Source organism: Leptodactylus fuscus, chromosome 2 (genome assembly GCF_031893055.1).
Source record: "Leptodactylus fuscus isolate aLepFus1 chromosome 2, aLepFus1.hap2, whole genome shotgun sequence".
Classification (NCBI taxonomy): Eukaryota; Metazoa; Chordata; class Amphibia; order Anura; family Leptodactylidae; genus Leptodactylus; species Leptodactylus fuscus.
Window position 1 is genome coordinate 191519694 of NC_134266.1, and position 22805 is coordinate 191542498.

Sequence of the window (22805 nt, forward strand, 5' to 3'; positions counted from 1 at the left end):
CATTCTCTAGTTTATCCATCAAAATATTTCTTTTTTTAAGATGTTTGACAATCGTACAGTTTGTACAAGTGCTGACATGATAGACAATAAAAAACACATCAAGACGTCTTGTGTACACAGGGATTTTATGAAGCAGCCCTGGGATGTTTTGATACAAATAAACTACAGTATGAGCTACTTCCACTTCAACAGAAAAATGCAACATAAAACATATTAGATGGCTCCAAACCAACTTGTACTAATACAGTCCATTAATAAATACCAATTTTCACACCACTCTATTGCCAGTGTTGTAGTCTTGCCAGTTGGCAGTGCCCATAGCAGTCATCTATAATGAATTTTTATACAGAACACCATACTTCTTGAGTTCTGTTGCTAAGAAATTGAAGATCTCACTTGTACAATAAGATACACAGGTGCAAGCAGATGTCTTAGGCTAAGGCCCCATGGTGTGGAAATGCAATCGAACTAAACACAGTATTATACAGACACACCAAAATGAATGAGATTTCTATTAATCTTTTATAAAATACTGAATTTCACCATTACAGAACTTGTCTGCTCTACGGGCCAGTGTTGAAGCTGTATAGTGAGGGGCTGTATAAGCCCTCCTGTCACTCCACTCACTAAAAAGGTTAAACTGTGTACTGTGCCTGGCACTACAACAACCTTACACATTACTTCTGTGCTGAATAAGAAGCATCCATTAGAAAATGCAGCCATAACAATGAAGAAACCCTCCTCGCCCTCTGACACTGCCATTAGATAGCAGAAGAGAATAGGGAGGGAGCAATGCAGCAGGACACTTCACAATTATAATATGAAGCACATAGGGTAGAGGGAAGGGAAAACACAACCCAATGTAACAACTCTTAAAGTCCAGTAAAAAAGAACAAGAAAGAGGAAACTCATGACCCTTTGGAAGAAGAAACTGCCCGGACCTCCAAAAAAAACTTCCTCTGACCTAGGAAGTCGTCCTTGTGGGGAAACATTATATAGAAGAAGGAGAATCCAGCATTTTTCTTCTGAATAAAAACTCTCTTTATTAAGTGAACATGTTAAAAATATAAATCCATCGGGGTGATTAGATCAAGATGATATTGCACATAGTAGTTGTTACAAAGACTGACGCGTTTCGAACTATACGTATAGTTCGAAACGCGTCAGTATTTGTAACAACTACTAGTTACTTCACAATTATGCTGGGGGTCGCCAGAGATCCACGTGGCGTAAACATTTTACAGTCAGTGCACAGTGTATGGGGATTCTAGTGAATCCATCCACTTATTGACGGAAAATATGTGCAGTAGACACTCTGCGATTTCCAAAACCGTTGCGTTGGTAATTGTAGCATGTCAATTAAACCTATGAAAACGCTTGCAGTTTCCCTATAGCTATAATGGAAGCAGGAAGTCGCAGAGGTTTCCTTTACTTTACTTTCTGTGAAAAGCTCTGCAGTTTTTTGCTGCGGCCTGCTACGTGGGGACGAAGACTGAGGTACGCCATGACTTGCTCGGCTTTGTCACTCTCTCCCTGTTCTCCTAATTCCCTTCATCCTCTCTCAAGATCAATGCTAGAGGGCAAATTGGGGTGGGGGGGGGGGGGTAGATGCTGCTTCTGCCGGAGGTAATAGTGTGTGTGTGGGGGGTCAATGCTGCTGCCAGAGGGGGAGGGGGAGGAAGAGCATTAAATGCCATTGTCAGTAAGGGAGGGGGGGAAAGAGAATTGAATGCTGCTGCCAATGGGGAAAAGAGTGAGAAGAGGGATTAAATAATACTGCCAGTGGGGGAGCGGTGGAAAGGGGTTGATGTCGCAGTTGGTGCTGCTGTACTGGCATATATTTATGGTTCACAATTGAAAGGTATGATGTGTATTACACATTGTGTAACACTGCAATATTTGTATGGAAGTTTGGGGGAGATATTTTGTGCAGCATTGTGGTTTTTGGCTTTTTTGGACAGTTATTTTGCACAACGCTGTACTTCTGGTAGTTCTATGGAGGTCGCTATTCTATTGTATTTGCTTAGGCCTAATGCTGAGGTACTTGGTCCTGTCAGGAGTGTCATGGCAGTATGAGCACTGCATGGTAGTATTTGATAGACACTGCTAGGAGCATTGCATGGTGAAGCCTGGATTTTGCTGGTTAGCGTCTTAAAGAATCTTTTCATTTAGTAGGCTATATTCTTTTTTCAGACATACTAATGTTCCTATGTATTCTAAACACCTACCTGATGGAACATTGCCCAGCTCCCTAATAACTCAGCTCAGCATTTGCCAAAGCTTACAGGGAACATTGCTCATGTCTGTTTTAGAAATACTTATACTACATATTCAACAAAAGTTCCCAATAATAGTTCACACAGAGAGTGGTGCCATTCAATTGTCAGCTTATTCCTACATTTCCAGGAATCACAAAGGATAAGAACGACAGAGTTATAACAACTAGTCCACTGGAAAAATAGCTGTGATCTCTAAAGTGAAAGAGCCTAAACAAGTAAATACTATGTCATCTTTTTAAGTTAGACCATAACCCACACTCAACATGTATCACCTATCAGGTAGGTTCAGGACTAGCTGGGAACTAACTGAGAAAGAGCCTTCCTGTCACCTGTGATACCAGAACCAAATGCAGTTATACCTGTGTTCTGTACAGTGCCCCCCCCCCCCTCCTAAAGGTATATTCACATTCATTCCTGTAACTATTCTTTATACATCTGAATGTGAATGCTTCTGAAGGATTGTGCATAGATTTCTGCAAACCCCATTCAGATATATGGAACAGTCAATGAATGACTTCTTATGATATCGAACAAGACACTCTTTAAAGACATGTTTTTAGAATTGAAGTAAAATGCTACTACCCTGTTTCCCCGAAAATAAGACATCCCCAAAAGTAAGGCATGGGGGAGGTTTTGTTAAATTGCCTAATATAAGGCACCCCTTGAAAATAAGACATCCCCAAAAACACTGCAGCCGGCAGAACACTGTGCACGATGTTCCGTGTGCACAGGTATGCCGGCTGCTGCCTTTGCTGTGATACCACTGTTCCTGCCGCTGTAAGATGAGCTGGGAAAGCATCGTATGCTGCGGGGAGTCCACTCTCCCAGCTCATCCCACAGCAGCCGGAACAGTGGTATCACAGCAGAGGAGGCAGCCAGCTTTCCTGTGCACACGGAGCACAGCGTTCAGCCGGCTGCAATGCCCACTAAGTGAGACTCTCCGGCACAACCGCCGGAAGCCTCGCTAATCTCTGCTAAGCCCCGCCAACCACTTCCACCACCATGACTAACAGCAGCACCAGCGCTGCTATGAAGATGGGGAAGGTAACTAGCATACCTCCCCCACCACCACCACCTCTTGCACCACCTACAACCGGCAGTCATGCCGGCACTCCGTTAAGGAAGCACCGGCATGACTGCTGATTGTCCCCTGCTCCAGCCGCTCCATAAGACATCCCCCGAAAATAAGACAGGTCATATATTTCAGAAGAGAATTTAATATCAGACACTGTCTTATTTTCAGGGAAACAGGGTACTGTAATCATAGTTGTTAACATGGGTAATGTGCTGTACTGTGGAATAAATGTTTCTTTTGCCTATATAGTGCAGCATAAGTTATTATTTCAAGAATAATATGGACACTTGTGTATATGTCTTTGGCATACCTGGTTTAGTCAATGTGATATATGGGTATACACCATCTTGGTTCTCTCTTTTCCTCTACTGTGGCCAGTACTGAATTAAGAATATGGCAAATGGTGCCCTTGCACTGAGCCATATAGCACAGGAGGACCTATCAGCCGTCCTGGATCTAGAAGGATAATCTTGTCAAACTGTTCCAGAAAACAAGTTCCAATTCAGCTGAAATTGCATTCTTAGAATACAATGGCAGGCAGGAAGCTTTCAGATCCCATCTTACCATTCAGGCTATAACTATTGCTATCTGTAGCAGTAAAATGAGTGCCCAGTCAGACAAGGCACTAGAACCGGAACATGCTGATAGCACCATGGTAATGTTGTTAGGTAAGTATAACATTTTTTGTGGCACGACCTGTGAGGGGATCATAAGGAAGCATTATACTGTGTGGGGAAACTAAGGGGCATCATACTACTGTATATGGAGGCATTATACCACTTAGGGGCAAGTAAGGGGACATTATATTGTATGTGGGCACCAAGGGACTGATTGAGAGAGGGGGATTAGGGGTATGGCTTAACACAAAAAAATTAGCTGTGATTAGCTATGCCACCACAGTCATACCACTTTGTGTCCTTGGGGGGTGTTCCACTTATGAAATCTTTGTGTATGGACCACTAATGTGTTAAAGCAGCCATGTATGGGTACACAGATTTCCTTAATTGAAAATGAAATTGCCTTTGTTTTTATTGTATATTCAATGTCAATTACATTGAGAGTTGTGGCACAAGGATACAGAGACAAAGCGTTGTAGAAAAAACAACTCTTGAATATTAATTTTAAATGATTGTGTGAAATTATGCAATATATTTTAATTACAGTATTAAAAAGGTACAAGGTTACAAAAGATACTGGATACAAGGATACAGAAGCAAAGGGCTATAGGAGAAAAAAAAACTCTCAAACCGTGATTTTTAATTATTGTATGATATACAGTATAACACATATTTTAAGTTCAATATTAAAAAGGTACAAGGATACAAGGATGCAGAGACAACGGTCTACAGGAAAAAAGAACTCTACAATAGTAATTTTTTATTATTGTATGATATTATAAAAGATTTTAAGGGCAATAATAAATACATATAAAGATATAAAAGATGTAGGATACAAGGACACAGAGGCAAAGTGCTACAGAATAAAAAACTCTACAACAGTAATATTTAATTATTGTATGTTACTATACAGCCTATTTTAAGTGTAATATTAAAAATGTACAAAGATATAGAAGATACAAGATACAAGGTTGCAGACAAAGCTCTACAGAAAAAATCTCTATAAGGCCGGGGCCCCACGTTGTGTATACTAAGGCTAAGGCCCCACGTAGCAGCTAAAAAGTGCTACAGAAAAGACCACAACGGATATACATCGCAGTTTCTTTCCATAGCACCTTGCACAAAAAAGTCCACAGAGTTTTCCTGTAGGACCTTCTGTCCTTATTATAGCTATCTGCCAGAATTTACTTTAGTATAATTGACATGCTGAAATATAGAAAAAATTGATAGTCAGAATCCCACCCACTTTGCATGTGCTGTAAAAGCCTGCATTTTTTCCCGCAATGTGTAGGCCCAGCCTAATAGTAATTATTATTTACGGTGTGATGTTATACAACATATTGTAAGCTCAATATTAAAAAGTTTAACCGCCTTATTTTAGATGGGAATCCCAACGAAAAGCAGATTAGTGATAGGACCCCCTAGGGATAAACCATAGTCTATGGGGGAAGCAGGCACCAGTTGAATATTACTACAGTGCTATCATAGGGTATATAAGTCACAGATGACAGTAGCTGCCTCCTTTATTACACGTGTGCTGAACATGTACTGTGCGGGCATAGTACAAGAGGCAGCCTAGCCATCAGCCAACCTATGGGTATCCACTGCATTTGCACTGAAACTCTACAGTTGTTGGAGGCAACCACCACTTTGGAACCCCATGGACTAAGTACTATGTACATCACCAACAGGGGCACAGAGGGAAGCCTTAAGCTGACTATATATGCATATCATACATGCACAGTTCATATAGAGAGGTCACAAGATTAAATAATACACTTCTCTGATTTACATAAAACCATTTCAACTGGAATTATGCCTCAAAAATATCTAAATGCTCTGTTATGTTATGATGTTGGTAAGGCAACCCCGGGTGTATTGCTTTATTCTGAAAATGCTCACCTAAATTGTCCAGAGCTGGACAGAGAAGTCATTTTTAGTGTGCTGATTTTCTAAAATACCAAGTACTGGTAAGAAGAAGCAGTTTCTAGAGCATTAATTCTTACACAGGCTGCCCTATGTATGTACAGGAATTACTCTTCCACCAATATATAATAGGATATGGATGATGGGCCATGTGACCAGTGATGCAACTGCCATGGCCTCTGCAAACAGATTATTAGTGGACGTGTCAGGTGTTGAACCTAGAAATTTGCTACCGATGGGCTATACCAATGGTTCCCAAACTTTGAGGAAACTATTAGCATTTTTTGTTTGGGCCTCCCCATATATCGTAATTAGCTCCATTTGAAAAATAAGTGTCTATAACACTATCTTCTACCATCCTCCTGTATCCTTCCTATATTCTCCTGTCTCCTTTATCTTTTGTCTCAGCTGCCTATGTTAGTATAGCTATAGCAGTTTACACAGTAATTATCATGTTCACCATAATAGAATAGAATAGGATAGAATAGAATAGAATAGAATACAGATTCAGTTTCCAATACAGTTGTCACCTTCATGGTGACTTGACATCTGTCCAGGATGAAGTAAAGGAATGAGAAATCTGTCATGTGAATAGCAAGAGCAAATGTATATTGCCCCTTACCAGCAGGAAGGTAGATCAGGACCTGTCTTGGCCAGTACCAAGTCAGCCAGGAGGGTGGTACTTGAGCTCATCGGCTCATGACCTACAGGTGAGGGTACTGTGAATTCTTGTTCTGAGGTTCCAACTTGGCAGTTGAGGGAGGTCACCCTGTCCATCTGAGTGACCTCTGATGGACAGGGTGACCTCCCTCAACTGCCAGGGACACAGCACTGCACAAACCTCTGGGGTCCTTACCCAAACTTTGTTAAAAAAAAAAAAAAGAAAGGTCTATACTAAAGATAGGAAAATCTCAACTGGAAATATGCAACCATCAAGTCAGTAGTTATAGAAACAGCAAAATATGTAATTCCCATAACTCTTTTAGAGGCAAACAGGAGTTGCAGAAACAGTATTGCACAGTACTTAACGCGGTTCCCATAACTTCGGGAGATATGGAACAACATAGCTCATTGTGAGACGCTGTTTCTACATCTCAATGGGGGTAATAGAAACAGTGTAGAATAGCCATAACTCCCAACCATCATGAACAGTTGAGATGAGAATGACCCTTTAAGGATCATAATATGATGCCTAACAGCCATTAAATTTATAACACAAAGAGTGTGAGCTATAATGCTTTTACTACCATGAAGTATAGCACAACATACTTGACAAATCACAGCTAACCTATAGCTCGCCATTTATTTCAACAGTCTGGACAAGCTGGAAGTTGTAGCTTAAAAGTAGTTTAACAAGGGACACAAATAGGTCCCAAAATGTGAACAAAGTGCAACATTTAGGGTGTCCGTACAGCTTGTCAGTGGTCATCACACGTGAATTATGTTAATCATCTTCATGCACTTGTACATGCAACTTAAACCATAGCAAAACCAGGTGCAGCTTGGCAAGTAGGCCTTATGTACACGCATAGTTAGTAGGCAACTACCTTTCCCTGTTTATACTGTATCATGATGCTCATATAAGCACAGCCAGTATATCAAAATGCCCCCATCAAAACTAAGGCAATTTGTTCCATTCTTTCTAAAAGTTTCTTAAGATGAAACTTTACGGCAGTGTTTCTTTTATTATAGATGCTATAAGTTGCATTCATTGTTCAAAAATAAGAAACAAATTGTATCATTAGCAGAACAAATAAAGTATAGCAGTGAAGCAGCTATATGTGAAGACAGCTAATGGAGCATCAAATCATCTGCGCTACAGCAATTACAGTATAGAATAGGTGGCTTGATTACTTTCCAAATCACATATTTTACTACAGCCAAAAGAAGAAGATGGTTATTAAGTCTATCAGGGAAAATCTCAAGATATTATTCTGAGATGTCAGTCAATTGTGAATTAGGCTCCAGACTTACACTAGGCTCACATAAGTGTTGCCTCTCTGTAGGTCAGGACCATCGGAGGACCCAAACAACGGAGAGGCCAATAAAACAGTGGTATCACACAGAGTCTGTTTGATTGACTATTATGGGGTCTGTTGGGTGTCTGTTGTGTTTAAACTGAAACCTGCGGAGGAAAAAGCCTCTTTGCAGGACTTTTTTCTTCACCGATTTTCATCAGACACTGCGACAGAGTATCCAATGGAGAGTCAGAAACAGATGTGAATATAGCTTTACTGGTTTCTTACTATTTAAAGGTGCAATACAATTGTTGAACCTAAAAAAGAGAAGTACATGGTGTGCACTTCGAAAAACCTAAAATGCAATGCAATGAAATGAATGCAGTGTAATACTTTTTGTGGTAATATACACCTGCCATGAAATGCTGTATACAGTGAAAAGGTGTCCAACTGCCTACAGCAGGAATACTCAATTGGCGGATTGGAGTGCAGATATTGGCTGTTTGAACTGTTCCATCCAGGACCTTTTGTTATGGCAGCAGTCAGAAGGAACATTCATCTCCCAGTCACTGTCCCCTATACCCTGATATCTTAAGGCAGCAGTAGGGATCAGTAATCATCCTTGGCCCCTATTTATGTGCAGGTAGCAGAAATGGTTGCTGATCCCTACTACTGTTCTAAGGTATCAGGATTTTGGGAACAGCAGCCAAGAGATTAATCTTTTTCCAAGGGTCAATGGGGGTACTAAGTGGAATACACTGTGTGGGACACACAGGAGTATTATTCTGTGTGAGGGGCACCAATGGGTAATTATACTGCATGGGGAGGGAGAACACAGGTAGTTCTGTATAATATTGTGTGCACCATTTTCATAAATTTGGCAAAACTGTCTCTTCTTGCTACCTGATACATGAAGTTTATTTTGTTAACTAATACAGACTGGCATAAACATTAAAGGGATATTCCCATCTGGGACATTTATGGTTCATCCATGGGATAGGCCCCAAATGTCTGATAGATACAGACCCCCACCTCTTAGACCCACACCTATCTTGGGAACTGTGGTCTCTGCAAACATATTTTGCAGCCACAGTGAGAGCAGAGGTAATCATTTCGAGATGAGCGAACATTATTCAAATAGCATGCTCCCATAGAAATGAATGGTATACAAAGCTCTTTCACTTCACTGCTTTGGGAGAGTGGAGATTAGTCAATCACATGCAGGTCCCATCTCTTGGATACTAATGGAATCCTGTGGATATGCAATAAATGTCCCAGAGGGAAATACCCCACTGGTATATAAAAATATAGTACAGTATATTTGACAACATATTTAAAGTTAATGTATCACATTTTTAGAATTAATTTACTGAAACCAGATGGTGAAACATATTGCCTTTTTCTAAACTGCTTTTACTTTGTTATTGTAGATATGTTTTTCTATTTTCTGTATACGAATATGGGAGCTGCCATCTTGCCACACTGTTAACAGCATTTAGTGATATCATTTACAGCATAGTCATGGCCATAGGCTGCAATAATCTGCAAACAAATCATTCACATCTATGGGAGAATTCTCTAGGCAAGCCTTTTGGAGGGAGGAGGAGGAGTTAAACTATGTTATTGTCTATTGTCAGTAGTGGATGCAATGATGATTCAGTGGTGTTGTCTATTGAGATGCTATCTTCTTCTGTAATCCTGTCTGTCTTGTCTTTGATGTAAGTAAAGCGACTGATGCAAAGAAAATCCCTACAGACTTCACAAGCCTATTATTAAGGTTAGTGGCCAGTGTGAAAATTGCAGTAACCGCATCAAAAATTATTTATAAATATGTTTAACATAAAAACTTGTTTTAAAATAGGTTGTTTTCTGGTTACACATTCCTTCTGAAAGATTTTCTTGGACTAAAACATTAATGAATGAGTCTTGGGATAAAAAATTCCATGACCTGAGCTATAGAATAGAAGAGGTGGTCTAGTCCCTTTAAGGCTAGATCACACGGGGGCAAAGAGGCGTATTTTGATGGCGGATTTCGCCTCAAAATCCGCCTCATTACAATAGTGGTCTATGTAGACTGCTAGCTTTTTTTTTCTGCTAGCAGTTTTTCGCCGCTAGCAGAAAAAAGAAGCGACATGACCTTTCTTCAGGTGTTTTCCCCCTGAAGAAAGCAATAGAAGTGAATGGGAGGCGGAAAATGCACATTTTTTTCGGCCCATTCACTTTACGGGAGGAAAAAAACGCCTAGCGTTTTTTGAAGCGGTTCTAAAAAAAAAAAACCGCTCAAAAAAAAAAGCTCCAAAGGGCGTGTTAAGGTTCAAAAAATGCTTCCTATTTAGAAAACTTTTTTTCAGGACCAAAATAAGCCACACATAATTTACGTTTGAACTAGCCCTTAGAGTCCATACACACGGAGGAAAATGGTGCTTTATTTGCCTCTGAATTTTCACCACTGAAAAAAAAAGCCTCCCATTTACTTCAATAGGTGCCACTAGCTTTTTTTTCCACTAGCGGAATTTTTCAGCAGATAATTCCGCTAGTGGGGGAAAAAAAAAGCTAGCAGAACCCATTGAAATCAATGGGAGGCTTTTTTTCAGCGCTGAAAGTTTAGCGCCAAATAAAGCACTGTTTTCCTCCATGTGAATGGACCCTTAGTTTTATCCAGGTAGAGTAGCTATGTCTGACACTGTCTCTCAGACCCATTCAGGTGAATAGTGATCAGGTCTATGAATCAGTTTCCCATCAATAATCCATTGCTATGTAAAGAATAGCAAGTTTATGTTTCAGTCCTGAAAGTTCTTTATAATACACATTATGTTATTGCTAGAAAATTCGGCTTAGAGCTGTACTTTGCTCTGACTGCTCTATATTGAATATTTCATGCTATATTTTATTGCAATCTTAATTCAAAACAAGAATATAAAAATAAATGATATTAGAGCCTCCATCGCAGATTTTCTTTATATTTCCTGGAAAAAAAATTGCATAGTATGCAGCACTACCATAACAAAAGCCAATACGCCCATAAGTCAAAGGGGTCCATCAAGTACGATTTTCTGCTCCTATGACAAAGCAAAAAAAAAAAAAAATGGAATGACAATATAGATACAAAAACAGTCTAAATATCGATATTATTCCAATGTGATAGAAAACACAACATGTTTTAGGTTTCAATTTACAGTGCATATATATTTACTTTTAATATATTATAATATAATCTGCTATTAAGAACTTGACCATTAATTTTATTAGATACATCTACCTAATAATAAGTTATGTTCTCGTATGCCATTATAATAGCACAGTTATATGGAGGCTGGCCAAGACTGATTCCAAAACTTTGTCAGTTGCCTGGCAATGGATTGCTATGTAAATGAGCTCATTCCATTGCTCTCCCTAATGTCACATTATCAGTTGCCTATTTTGAGACATTGATAATTGAACGGTAACTCAATCTCAATAAAACCCGAAGATCTCAGAGGTGTCACTGTCCCTGACAAATTCATGGTGAAAGACGGCATGAGCTCAGGCATTCAAATAAGAACTCATGGCACACTTTACAATTCAGCCACAGAAAGCTAATTTTTTCATGTTAACAATTTATTCTCAATACAACGCTTCTGAAATCTTGGTGTTACAATTCATTGGACAGTCAATCACACTAAGGGAAATTAGTTTTTGATGCATTTTTGAACCTGGCAAAATCCTTTTCAAAAAGCTCTAGCAGTTTTTGCAAAAAATGTATCAAAAACTGTGTAAAAAAAAATGCTTTTTACGCCTTCCATTGATTTCAATGGTTTTTCAAAGCAGAAAGATAGGGCATGTCACTTTTTTTTTCTCTACTGCTACTTGACTCCCACTGAAATAAACTGGCGGTGTTTTTTGAGGCAGATTCCACCTCAAAATCCTCTTGCAAATACTCTGTGTGAACTTACCCCAATAGTAAGGTGCACCTAACAAATTAGCTACTATTACTGATGTCAGTGATGACAGACTGGTAATGACCACAGGTAAAACTGCAATATTATTAGCAATATGGTACAGTCCCATAACAAGCTATTAGAAAAATGTATGCACCATACATGGATGTTTTTTAGCACCATGTGGCCACCATAAAATGAGAAGTGACATCACAGAACCCTGACAACTATTAATGTGTGAGGGGGTACTGAACCTACAGGGAAGACAGATGAGACGCATAAGATATGTTCTTCGTAACTCAGATTTCTTTCCAGTAAGTAACAATACAGGAGAATATAACTTTAGTCAAGTAAATGGCTGCAGTGAAACCTAGGGAGTTCGATCACTGTGTTTGTTACCACCAAATCCATTTGTGTCTGCACAGCTGTTCTATCGGACTCAGTACTCGAAGACAGCTAGTGTGGTACAATACTGCTGACTTTCCATAATATAATAGTAATAACAGCCCAAAATAGGTATTACAGTACTTGAAGGAATCCATTGCTGTGGATCACTCTGCAAGCAGCGTCCCAACTCAGTATAACACTTACAGCTATAAGCAAATCACTATAAACCACTGTCACCTTGATAGGGTAATACGTTGTAGCCCTCCACAGAGCACAGAGTCTAGTCATGTGCTGGTATGCTCTCTAGGGTGAGTCCAAGAACCGCAGGAACAGAAGCATTATCAAGAGTCTATGGTTCAGCAGAATCCACCATGGTGCACTTTTTCTTAGCTGCCACTACATGTCCTCATTGGCTCAGGTCATGGGTTACTGAATCACTTGTACCAAGTAGAGCTGCTCATACTTTTCAGTTCTTTGCCCTCAGCTGTCTGCACCTGCTCCTCTCCTTCTATCCCATAAACTACAGCCTATATGCAAAAGGTAAAACACAACCACATGATACACTGGGGGTGTTGTTGATAGTCGTAGAAATGTTAATGATCCTCTAGGAGTGTTTCTCAACTCACCTATGTCATGAACCCCCATGAAGATAGATCACAGTAAACTACCCCTAATACAATACAATATGCTGCAACAATTAAATACAAGTCCCATGGGTTGAGGACCATGGCTCTAACAGAGAGGGTTCCTCAACAGTAATCCCCATTAAAATAATTTAACATAATACATAACAATAGGGTGTTGTACAAGCTAGACATTTACCTAATTGTAAAAACTACTCATATGCCCAACAAGTTAACCGCTGTAGTCTATGGCTACTTCTGATTCAGTGTCTACGTACAGTATATAGGTGAGTAATACACATAACTGGTAGCATATGGCACATTTATATTGAATGTATTTAAGGCAATAAAAAGCAGCCATTTCTATTTTTATTTGACAGTTCTTTTTAACCTTCACTTCAGCATGAATTCTAGAGGAAGTTTTACTAAATGCTAATGGACTCCTAAGCAGAATTACATGTCAGTGATCATAACAAACTACTGATTCTATGTAAAATGAAAACAATTTGCAGTTTTCATGCAGATGATGACAGATAGAGATTCAGTAAACAATGCAATGTGAAACTGAGCCCAGACTGCCTGGCTTCATTGTTACTGAGAGTAATATAGAAAAGACTGCATAATTCCTGTATATAGTTATGGTATATGATAAAATATATTCTACTATTCTGGTGTGGGCAATCAGATCAGAAAATGTTCAGATGGGCAGATATGTCCGAGGCCACACAAATACTATTATAGATTCCAAGTCTCTTCAAGACTAGACAACAAGATTTTCCACATTATTTTAGATTGCCTTTGCCCAGTATTGCAGCCTATTAACTCACATTCATTCACAAAATGCAGGGCTTAAAGCAATTACTGTGAAGCAGCTACCAAAATGTCCAGCTGGTTCAAAGTGTTGCACAACACTTTGGGACAACTCCGTAAAAGTCAATTAGATTGACACAATAGCACAATGGTTGGGTGGATTTCCATTTAAGTGGCAAGGTGCATGGAATAAAAGTCACATTTTGCAACTCAAGTCAAACTTTCTTACCTGGAGAGCCACATTCTGCATAGGAAGATAGTCGTGAGTCATATGTTATACAACAAGAATACAGAGCCATATAATTAATATAAAACAGGAAAAAAATACTGTCTAAGTATATTAAAACTGTGTGTAGTCCAGCGCACCAATTGGGTCTCTGCTAGATACCGAGTGGAACAGTGCCAAGGCATTCGACACCTAGCAAGTATCGAGCACGTACTAATAATTTGTAGGGTCTCACCTGATGTTAGATTGGGTTCTGGATATCTTTTTCTTTTGTGGCTACTTTACATAATACAGTCAGAGGTGTAATATTAATATAGCTTTTTCTATAGTCTGTGTTGTTGTACGGTTTTTAAGCTAAGCTCTTCTGTTAGTCCAGCTTTCTGTCCTGTTCTTGTAATACTCCCTTTGCAAACATGATAGGTTATGAAGGACTGTGTGAGGTGAACAGCTATTAAAACGCACAATGAGTGTAACACTTTCATAGCGACTCGCACAATTCCTGGACATGTGGGAAAATATTGCAGACAATGCATGTTTTAAAAGATTGGTCGCAACATATACCCCATCATCAGCTGCTAATTCTAGCGGGGAGCAACATGCACTCAGGACAGATGGATAAGCTAACACAGGGGGATTAGCTTCAAAGAGATTCACAAACAACAGAGAACTTATAATAAATCTATACTATACTAATGTTTTATGACTCCTCGCCAATATATTTATACCATGTTTATGTACATACTATGTCACAAAATGGTGTTGAATTTGTAATGAAGAATGAAAATGGTTGTTTGGAGCCTCACTCTTCAGGCAACCATTTCCTTTCACGTAGATTATCTGAAAGGTAATATATCTGAAAGGTCACAAGGCCATGTCCTCACTGCTGCTGATGGACAAGGGCTCAGATACTGTGAAAAGACTGAAGACCAAGGTCACATGTCCCCTGGGTGGCATTATGACATCACAGCCACATCAGCTCTGTGGATATTCTCCCTGATCTTCTTTGCTATCTACACTGGTCCAATAAGGGCCTATTCAGGAATGTTATCATACACTGGCGGCACGACCCAGTGCGAATGATATAGGATGGTTGACATATTCTCAAGTGAAGAATTTTCATAATAGATTCTAGGATTGCATGCCAGTTCTCAGTCAGTGCTAACTCTCTGAAAATGTGTGACATAGCATGAATAGTCGTAAATAGTAAGCCTGTATTTCTTCTTTATTACTTATTTAGTCATAGACATTTATTGGTCTGGTATTGCTACTTAGCCCATTTACAAATCTAGATGCGATGGAATTTCAGACATAGCCTGATATTGCTTCAACGCAATAAAAAAAAATGCTTTTTATAATCCCCAACAATTTTTTAAACATAGAATATGCTATAATAATGTCTAATACTAGATCCAGGAATAGGAGATGGACAAATATTTGTTGTGATTTTTTTATTGTGAACCGAAGGCTTGCTTTAAGACCTGTTAGATTAGGCAATTATGTAGTCAATGTCTCCACCAGGTTCATGACTAGTTACACTATTTCCTCCCATGGGGTCCCATCTTATTCTCTGAAGTGCTGTAGATGTAGGAGCTAGCATGGTGGAAACATGTAACATGTTTACAGATTCAAGGAACCGGAATGGGTTAGAGTCTGCAGCCAATGGACTAATTTATAGTAGGAAAATAAACTTATTTGGCACCAGACCTATTTAAAAGAAGCAGGTAAGTGAGTGTAGGAGTTTGAGAGTGTGTATTTGCAATGTCTTAAGTGTGACTTGAAAGTAGGCATTTTAGTGATTATTGCTTTCATGTGAAAGCAACCTAATATATACTGTATTTATCAATATTCAATCTATAAGTTGTGCTTGGGAAATATTGTGGGTTACATCTTTAAAATTATTACATGTACGGTACCTTTCCTTACCTCGCTTATACTTCACACATCTCTTATGGTTGAGACAGAACCTTTTAAAAAAAATGCAATTAACAAAATCCATAAGTATCTGTCTTAAGTTCACAAATTAATGTATCATATAATGAAGGATACCAAAAACAAGAAAATACATTTTCTGCAGACATTGATATTTCTCAGTAGCCCTAGCTCTTGCTGCTGTCTACAAGGCCACACTCCAAACTACCAAGGTCCTGTACATACTGTATGGGCTTGACAGAAGTTTTAAATGGTAATCCCCATCTCAGCCACTCATATCTGAGATAGAAATATATTGTGGAATAGTCCCAACCAGCAGGACGGGTATTTGCTTGGCTTTTTCCGTGACTCTCACAGAAGGGAATGTGAGCTACACTGTTTCTGTAACCATTGCTCAGTTCTCTGAGGATTACGATAAAGTGAAGCACAGCTTACTTTGCTGTTTCCATAACTTACAGCCTCTCTATCCAAACAGGATATGGACAGCAGGCCTATTATTGAGACAGGTGTGGGTCACAGAGATGGAACCTGCACTTATCAGACTCTTTGGCATATCATGACACTATACTAAACAATGGTATACCATAGGTATATCACGTGTACCTTACAACTCTAGGATAATAAATCAGACTAACTAGGCTATTTGTCTCTTACCTTTAGACGTGGTCTCCGCTTCGCCGTTCCTTAGAAATACCGGTTTTTACCGGTATGCAAATGAGTTCTCTCGCAGTGATGGGGGCGGGCCCCAGCGCTCAAATAGCGATGGGGCCACCCCCACCACCGTTAGAGAAATGTCTCCAGTGCCACCTCCTTCTTTGTCCACAGCATCATCTTCAATGTCTTCTTCCGGCGCAGGCTTGGAACTTCTAGCAGAGCAGACTGCGCAGGCGCACAGGCCACAGGAAAATGGCCGCTAACAATAATGTGCAAGCGGCCATTTTCCTGTGACCTGTGCTCCTGCGCAGTCTGCTCTGCCCAAGGCCCGAGGCCTAGAAGTTACGAGCCTGCGCCAGAAGAAGACATTGCAGATGACGCTGCGGACGAAGAAGGAGGCAGCGCTTGGAGACACTTCTCTGGCAGCGGTGGGGATGCCCCCATCACTGTTTGAGCGCTGGGGCCCGCCCCCATTGCTGCAAGAGAACTCATTTGCATACCGGTAAAAAACGGTATTTCTAAGGAAAGGCGCGGCGGAGATCACATCTAAAGGTAAGAGATGAATAGCCTTTCTAAAGGCTATTCTGACGTCTTATCCACAAAAAAAAAAGGTTTTAATGGTAGAATCCCTTTAAGGAATGTAACTATAAGGTTTGCATAGGTAGCAGTTGCATCTGGGATTCCATGTCTTAGTGAGACCCAAAGGCTCATCTGCCACAATACCGTAAGATTCGATCTCAATAATAAACAGAACATGATAGGTAGGGATCTTTTTTTCTAATTTTGCATTGGGAATTATGCATATAACACAGACAAACCAAGGTTAAGGATGCATAAAACATTGCAATGATTTAGAGAAAAATATGTCATGAAAAATGATTTATGTAGTTAATCTGGAAAAGGAGAACAGAAATCTACATTAAACATAGAAAAAAAGTGTAGATCTCCTCATTTCAACTATGCATAAAGTGTCAAGTTTTTGGATATGCACTGCATAAACTGTATATACTGCCAGCATATAGGTATAGTAATAGTATTAAACTAATTATAGGCGTATAAAAAAAACCACAATCCCACAGAACTATGGAAATAGTGTCTAAATTTTATAAACAGACAAAACATGGTTTTACTTAAAAATGAATCTAGGAAGTAGGATATTTAATCTTTCACTTTAGCATTGAAAAGAAGAATCATCTAATACTGAAGATTCTGTGTGCAAAGAATAAACCATAGTGAGTACAGTGGAGGAAGGAAGACCCTGCATGTGAAAGCTGCTTCACTGCCCCAGTCATCATCACTATTGTGCTGAGTGCACACGCCAGGGAGAGGCAGGCGATCCTGAACCAAAGACTCTGCAGCCAAACGCAGCTTCACAGCCCACAGTCATCATCATTATTATGCTTATAGCGGGAAAGACAGCAGATTCTGTAACTGAATGAAAGACTCGGAAAGCTAAATTACAGCCCACAGTCATCACCGTTAACGAGCAAGTACAGCGAATGCAGGAGAAGGCCAGGAGTTCCTATAACTACACAATGCTGCACAGTCCTTGATCATCTGTATGGTCACACAGAGATACAAACACAGAAACTGCATCCCACGTGTACCAGGATCCCCCCATAGATGGGCAGAAATACACCTAAAAACTAACACGTACAGACACTAAGAAGGATATTTAGCCTTGAAATATGGTCCAGACAGTGAGTATACAATTTCACTAACACTCTTAGCAAAACAGAACTCATGGATGTATACAAATGTTAAATATTTTAGATATTCATTGAATATTGATGATACCTCATTATACTGTATTTTATACTGCTTACAACTGATTGATTATAATGGGTTATGATTTATTAAACTCCATTTTATATAAATATTTATACTCTGTAGTTCTTGTGACGCAAACTGTATATGTGATCTAGATACCAATAAAATAAAGTGTCCCAAGACAATTGTTATGTGTATGATTAAATGCAATCTGCATAGAAGATACTATTAGGTAAGGAAGGTATCCATGCTATGAACTGTATTCTGCGTTCATTCCTTCCCTGCCTCTGCTCCACTGAATGCAGTGCAGTACATTAACTAGAGCTGGCAGGCGAGCAGCGCTACTGTCCATGGTGCTGAAATCTATATCACCACTACAAAGTGCTGTCCAGGCTACGCACATGAAGGAGGCACAGTATGCAACAACAGTTTACATGTCCTCACATTGTGAACAGCCACATGTAATCTATAGACTAGCATATAAACTAATCTGCATTACAATGTGTACTATAGATATATGCCTTATGTGCCTATGGCAAAGGAATAAAGTAGAGCACTTGGTCAAGACTTAGACATCAGTAAGGGACAATGGACTGACCTGTGATTCTTCTGGCTGTCTTTTTTCTCCATGATAGCCGGTACACAGTTGGTGAGCTCAGTCCAGTCTGCATGCAATCCGCAACTCCAGCCTGTAGAGAAGCGAGAGAATAACCAGGTCTCCTTTCTGCCAGGACGGTGACAGGTACACTTCTTCTGGCCTGGCTTGCAATCACAAGGTTGTTCCAGATGGATATTCCTTACTAAGTGCCTCCCAAAAGTAGTGCCTCCTGTTTTCTGTATATGCAGGAACACAATCACATCGTCTCCTTTGATGTTAAAATCCACAAACCTGTAGAGGTCTTTGGCCATAAATTTGAAGGTCGGCTGGAATTTCTGAGGGATGTTGTCCTCAGGAACTTCACTCTCATCATCCTCTCCCTGCCACTGAGCCTCTGCCATGGCAGGAAGCTCTGAGGACTGGGCTGCCCCTCTCAAAGAGTCTCCTGCCCGAAAATGCCATGAGTTGGTCCCAGTGGGGCATATATACTGGTAGACAATCATTACAAAGAGTACAGCAAGTACCGGGGCCAAGATCAACTTGTTGGCTCTTTCATCCATGATTCCAGGAAGGTTTTTCTCATGAATAACCAAGGATGACTGCACCTTTATTCTGTGGGATAATATCAAGTAACATAAGTAAGCTTGTCTTTAGATTCCAGTGTTGTAACTTGCTGCTTCACAGTGCCCATCTCTAGGGGAAATGTCCTACGACAACCTTATCTCAAGGAGAGAGCAGTCACTGCATTATACAATAAGTTCAATGCGGTAAGGAAGTTACAAGTGTGAGGAGGACACGTGAAGGAGCCAGGTGTCACACAGCATTCTTAGCTGTCTTCTTACATTGCCTGCACACAGGAAACCCTCGCCGTCTGCTTCACAGAATGCTAGAATTTCTAACACACACAAAGCCAATAGCAAACTGATGTCTCAGTTCTCATACCCAATCACAGACTTCTGCTGGGAATAAACCAGACGGCATCTTCAACCAATAGAAAATGTAAACAGGGACTAGATAGACTCCTACAATGCAGACGCCAATGAGAAATGCACTGATGGCTAATGGAGCCCAATCAGTCAGGGGTGGGCAAGGTCTGTAAGAAACCAATGCAAGCAGGAGCTGGATGTGGAATAATCACCTTTCTCATCCACGTTCAGTTACTGCAGCACTGAGCATCTGCAGCATCTTGGAATGTGCATTGTACTAAGAGAACAAGAAAAAAAAAAACTTTACAGATCCTTATAGGAAGGCTAAACCAAAACTGTTCAGCTTAATAAAAATATTAGAAAAAGGATTAATAACAAGAATACATATAAGAAAATAACACATAAGTAAATCAGTGCATGGATAATGTATATAGTATTATAAGCCATATATTCAGCATATAATACAACATGCCTAAATTTCAGCTTATGCTGTCTTATATACTGCAAATACTGCTTGTAATAATGAGCACGGAAACAACGTTGAGGTCAATATTCAATGATTATTATGCCTCTAGAAAGGATCAGAAGCTAAGACATTTCTCTGGACTTGCTGTAAGTAATTCCATTAATGAACATTACACCCAACCTCTATCGCGGCTGCATCCAGAGAACAATAGAATTAATTCTGTAACAAATGGACATTGTCGTCATTTTACAGTTACTGAGAACAGGACCAATTCTCAGTTACTAAGCAGATTATATCGAGCTGTAAGGAAACAACGGCAATGGGAAATAATTATCTGCACGATTATAAGAGAATAGCCGGTGACTTAGTTTGCAGCACTGCCTCTACTGTGCTGTATCCTGTATGTAATTATACATATTTGGATGCTCTAAATATCACAGGTCTCTGGGGGGGCTGTATTTATCGCTGCTTCTCTAGTCTACACAAAGACAGATTTGTCACACATTGAAAGGAACTGCGTTAAATTTCATTGAATTAGGCTGGCAAATTAGAAATCTGTGCCAAGTGAAAACATGAAGTGATTTAAAGTCACTCCAGAGACCTTCAGTACTTGTCTCTATTACTTGGTGCTGGGGTTCTGTTAGGTCTTGTTTTTCTTTTTCTGTGGTATGAGATAGCTCAGATGAAACTATATAGTTGTCCGAATAACAAAAGAAGATGCAGCCCAAACCTCGATAAGGAGGAGATGTGCTTACTCACTCCTTATACACAGCTCAAGTGAACCTTAAAATATAACTTTTAGAGATGAGCGAACACTAAAATGTTCGAGGTTCGAAATTCGATTCGAACAGCCGCTCACTGTTCGAGTGTTCGAATGGGTTTCGAACCCCATTATAGTCTATGGGGAACATAAACTCGTTAAGGGGGAAACCCAAATTCGTGTCTGGAGGGTCACCAAGTCCACTATGACACCCCAGGAAATGATACCAACACCCTGGAATGACACTGGGACAGCAGGGGAAGCATGTCTGGGGGCATAAAAGTCACTTTATTTCATGGAAATCCCTGTCAGTTTGCGATTTTCGCAAGCTAACTTTTCCCCATAGAAATGCATTGGCCAGTGCTGATTGGCCAGAGTACGGAACTCGACCAATCAGCGCTGGCTCTGCTGGAGGAGGCGGAGTCTAAGATAGCTCCACACCAGTCTCCATTCAGGTCCGACCTTAGACTCCGCCTCCTCCGGCAGAGCCAGCGCTGATTGGCCGAAGGCTGGCCAATGCATTCCTATGCGAATGCAGACTTAGCAGTGCTGAGTCAGTTTTGCTCAACTACACATCTGATGCACACTCGGCACTGCTACATCAGATGTAGCAATCTGATGTAGCAGAGCCGAGGGTGCACTAGAACCCCTGTGCAAACTCAGTTCACGCTAATAGAATGCATTGGCCAGCGCTGATTGGCCAATGCATTCTATTAGCCCGATGAAGTAGAGCTGAATGTGTGTGCTAAGCACACACATTCAGCACTGCTTCATCAAGCCAATACAATGCATTAGCCAGTGCTGATTGGCCAGAGTACGGAATTCGGCCAATCAGCGCTGGCTCTGCTGGAGGAGGCGGAGTCTAAGATCGCTCCACACCAGTCTCCATTCAGGTCCGACCTTAGACTCCGCCTCCTCCGGCAGAGCCAGCGCTGATTGGCCGAAGGCTGGCCAATGCATTCCTATGCGAATGCAGACTTAGCAGTGCTGAGTCAGTTTTGCTCAACTACACATCTGATGCACACTCGGCACTGCTACATCAGATGTAGCAATCTGATGTAGCAGAGCCGAGGGTGCACTAGAACCCCTGTGCAAACTCAGTTCACACTAATAGAATGCATTGGCCAGCGCTGATTGGCCAATGCATTCTATTAGCCCGATGAAGTAGAGCTGAATGTGTGTGCTAAGCACACACATTCAGCACTGCTTCATCAAGCCAATACAATGCATTAGCCAGTGCTGATTGGCCAGAGTACGGAATTCGGCCAATCAGCGCTGGCTCTGCTGGAGGAGGCGGAGTCTAAGGTCGGACCTGAATGGAGACTGGTGTGGAGCGATCTTAGACTCCGCCTCCTCCAGCAGAGCCAGCGCTGATTGGCCGAATTCCGTACTCTGGCCAATCAGCACTGGCTAATGCATTGTATTGGCGTGATGAAGCAGTGCTGAATGTGTGTGCTTAGCACACACATTCAGCTCTACTTCATCGGGCTAATAGAATGCATTGGCCAGCGCTGATTGGCCGAATTCCGTACTCTGGCCAATCAGTGCTGGCCAATGCATTCTATTAGCTTGATGAAGCAGAGTGTGCACAAGGGTTCAAGCGCACCCTCGGCTCTGATGTAGCAGAGCCGAGGCTGCACAAGGGTTCAAGCGCACCCTCGGCTCTGATGTAGGAGAGCCGAGGGTGCACTTGAACCCTTGTGCAGCCTCGGCTCTGCTACATCAGAGCCGAGGGTGCGCTTGAACCCTTGTGCACACTCTGCTTCATCAAGCTAATAGAATGCATTGGCCAGCGCTGATTGGCCAATGTATTCTATTAGCCTGATGAAGTAGAGCTGAATGTGTGTGCTAAGCACACACATTCAGCTCTACTTCATCGGGCTA

The 22805-nt window shown here is 40.7% G+C and overlaps 1 protein-coding gene across 1 annotated transcript in view; it reads right to left on the reverse strand.

Moving 5' to 3' along the window:
- HS6ST3 (heparan sulfate 6-O-sulfotransferase 3) overlaps positions 1-19667 on the reverse strand; it is a 522789-nt gene extending 503122 nt beyond the window's left edge. The window contains exon 1 of the mRNA XM_075265347.1: positions 18770-19667. Coding sequence (XP_075121448.1) covers positions 18770-19329 — 560 coding nt within the window. The 5' untranslated portion in view covers positions 19330-19667. The remainder of the gene's footprint in view (positions 1-18769) is intronic.
- Between the last annotated feature and the right edge of the window lie 3138 nt (positions 19668-22805).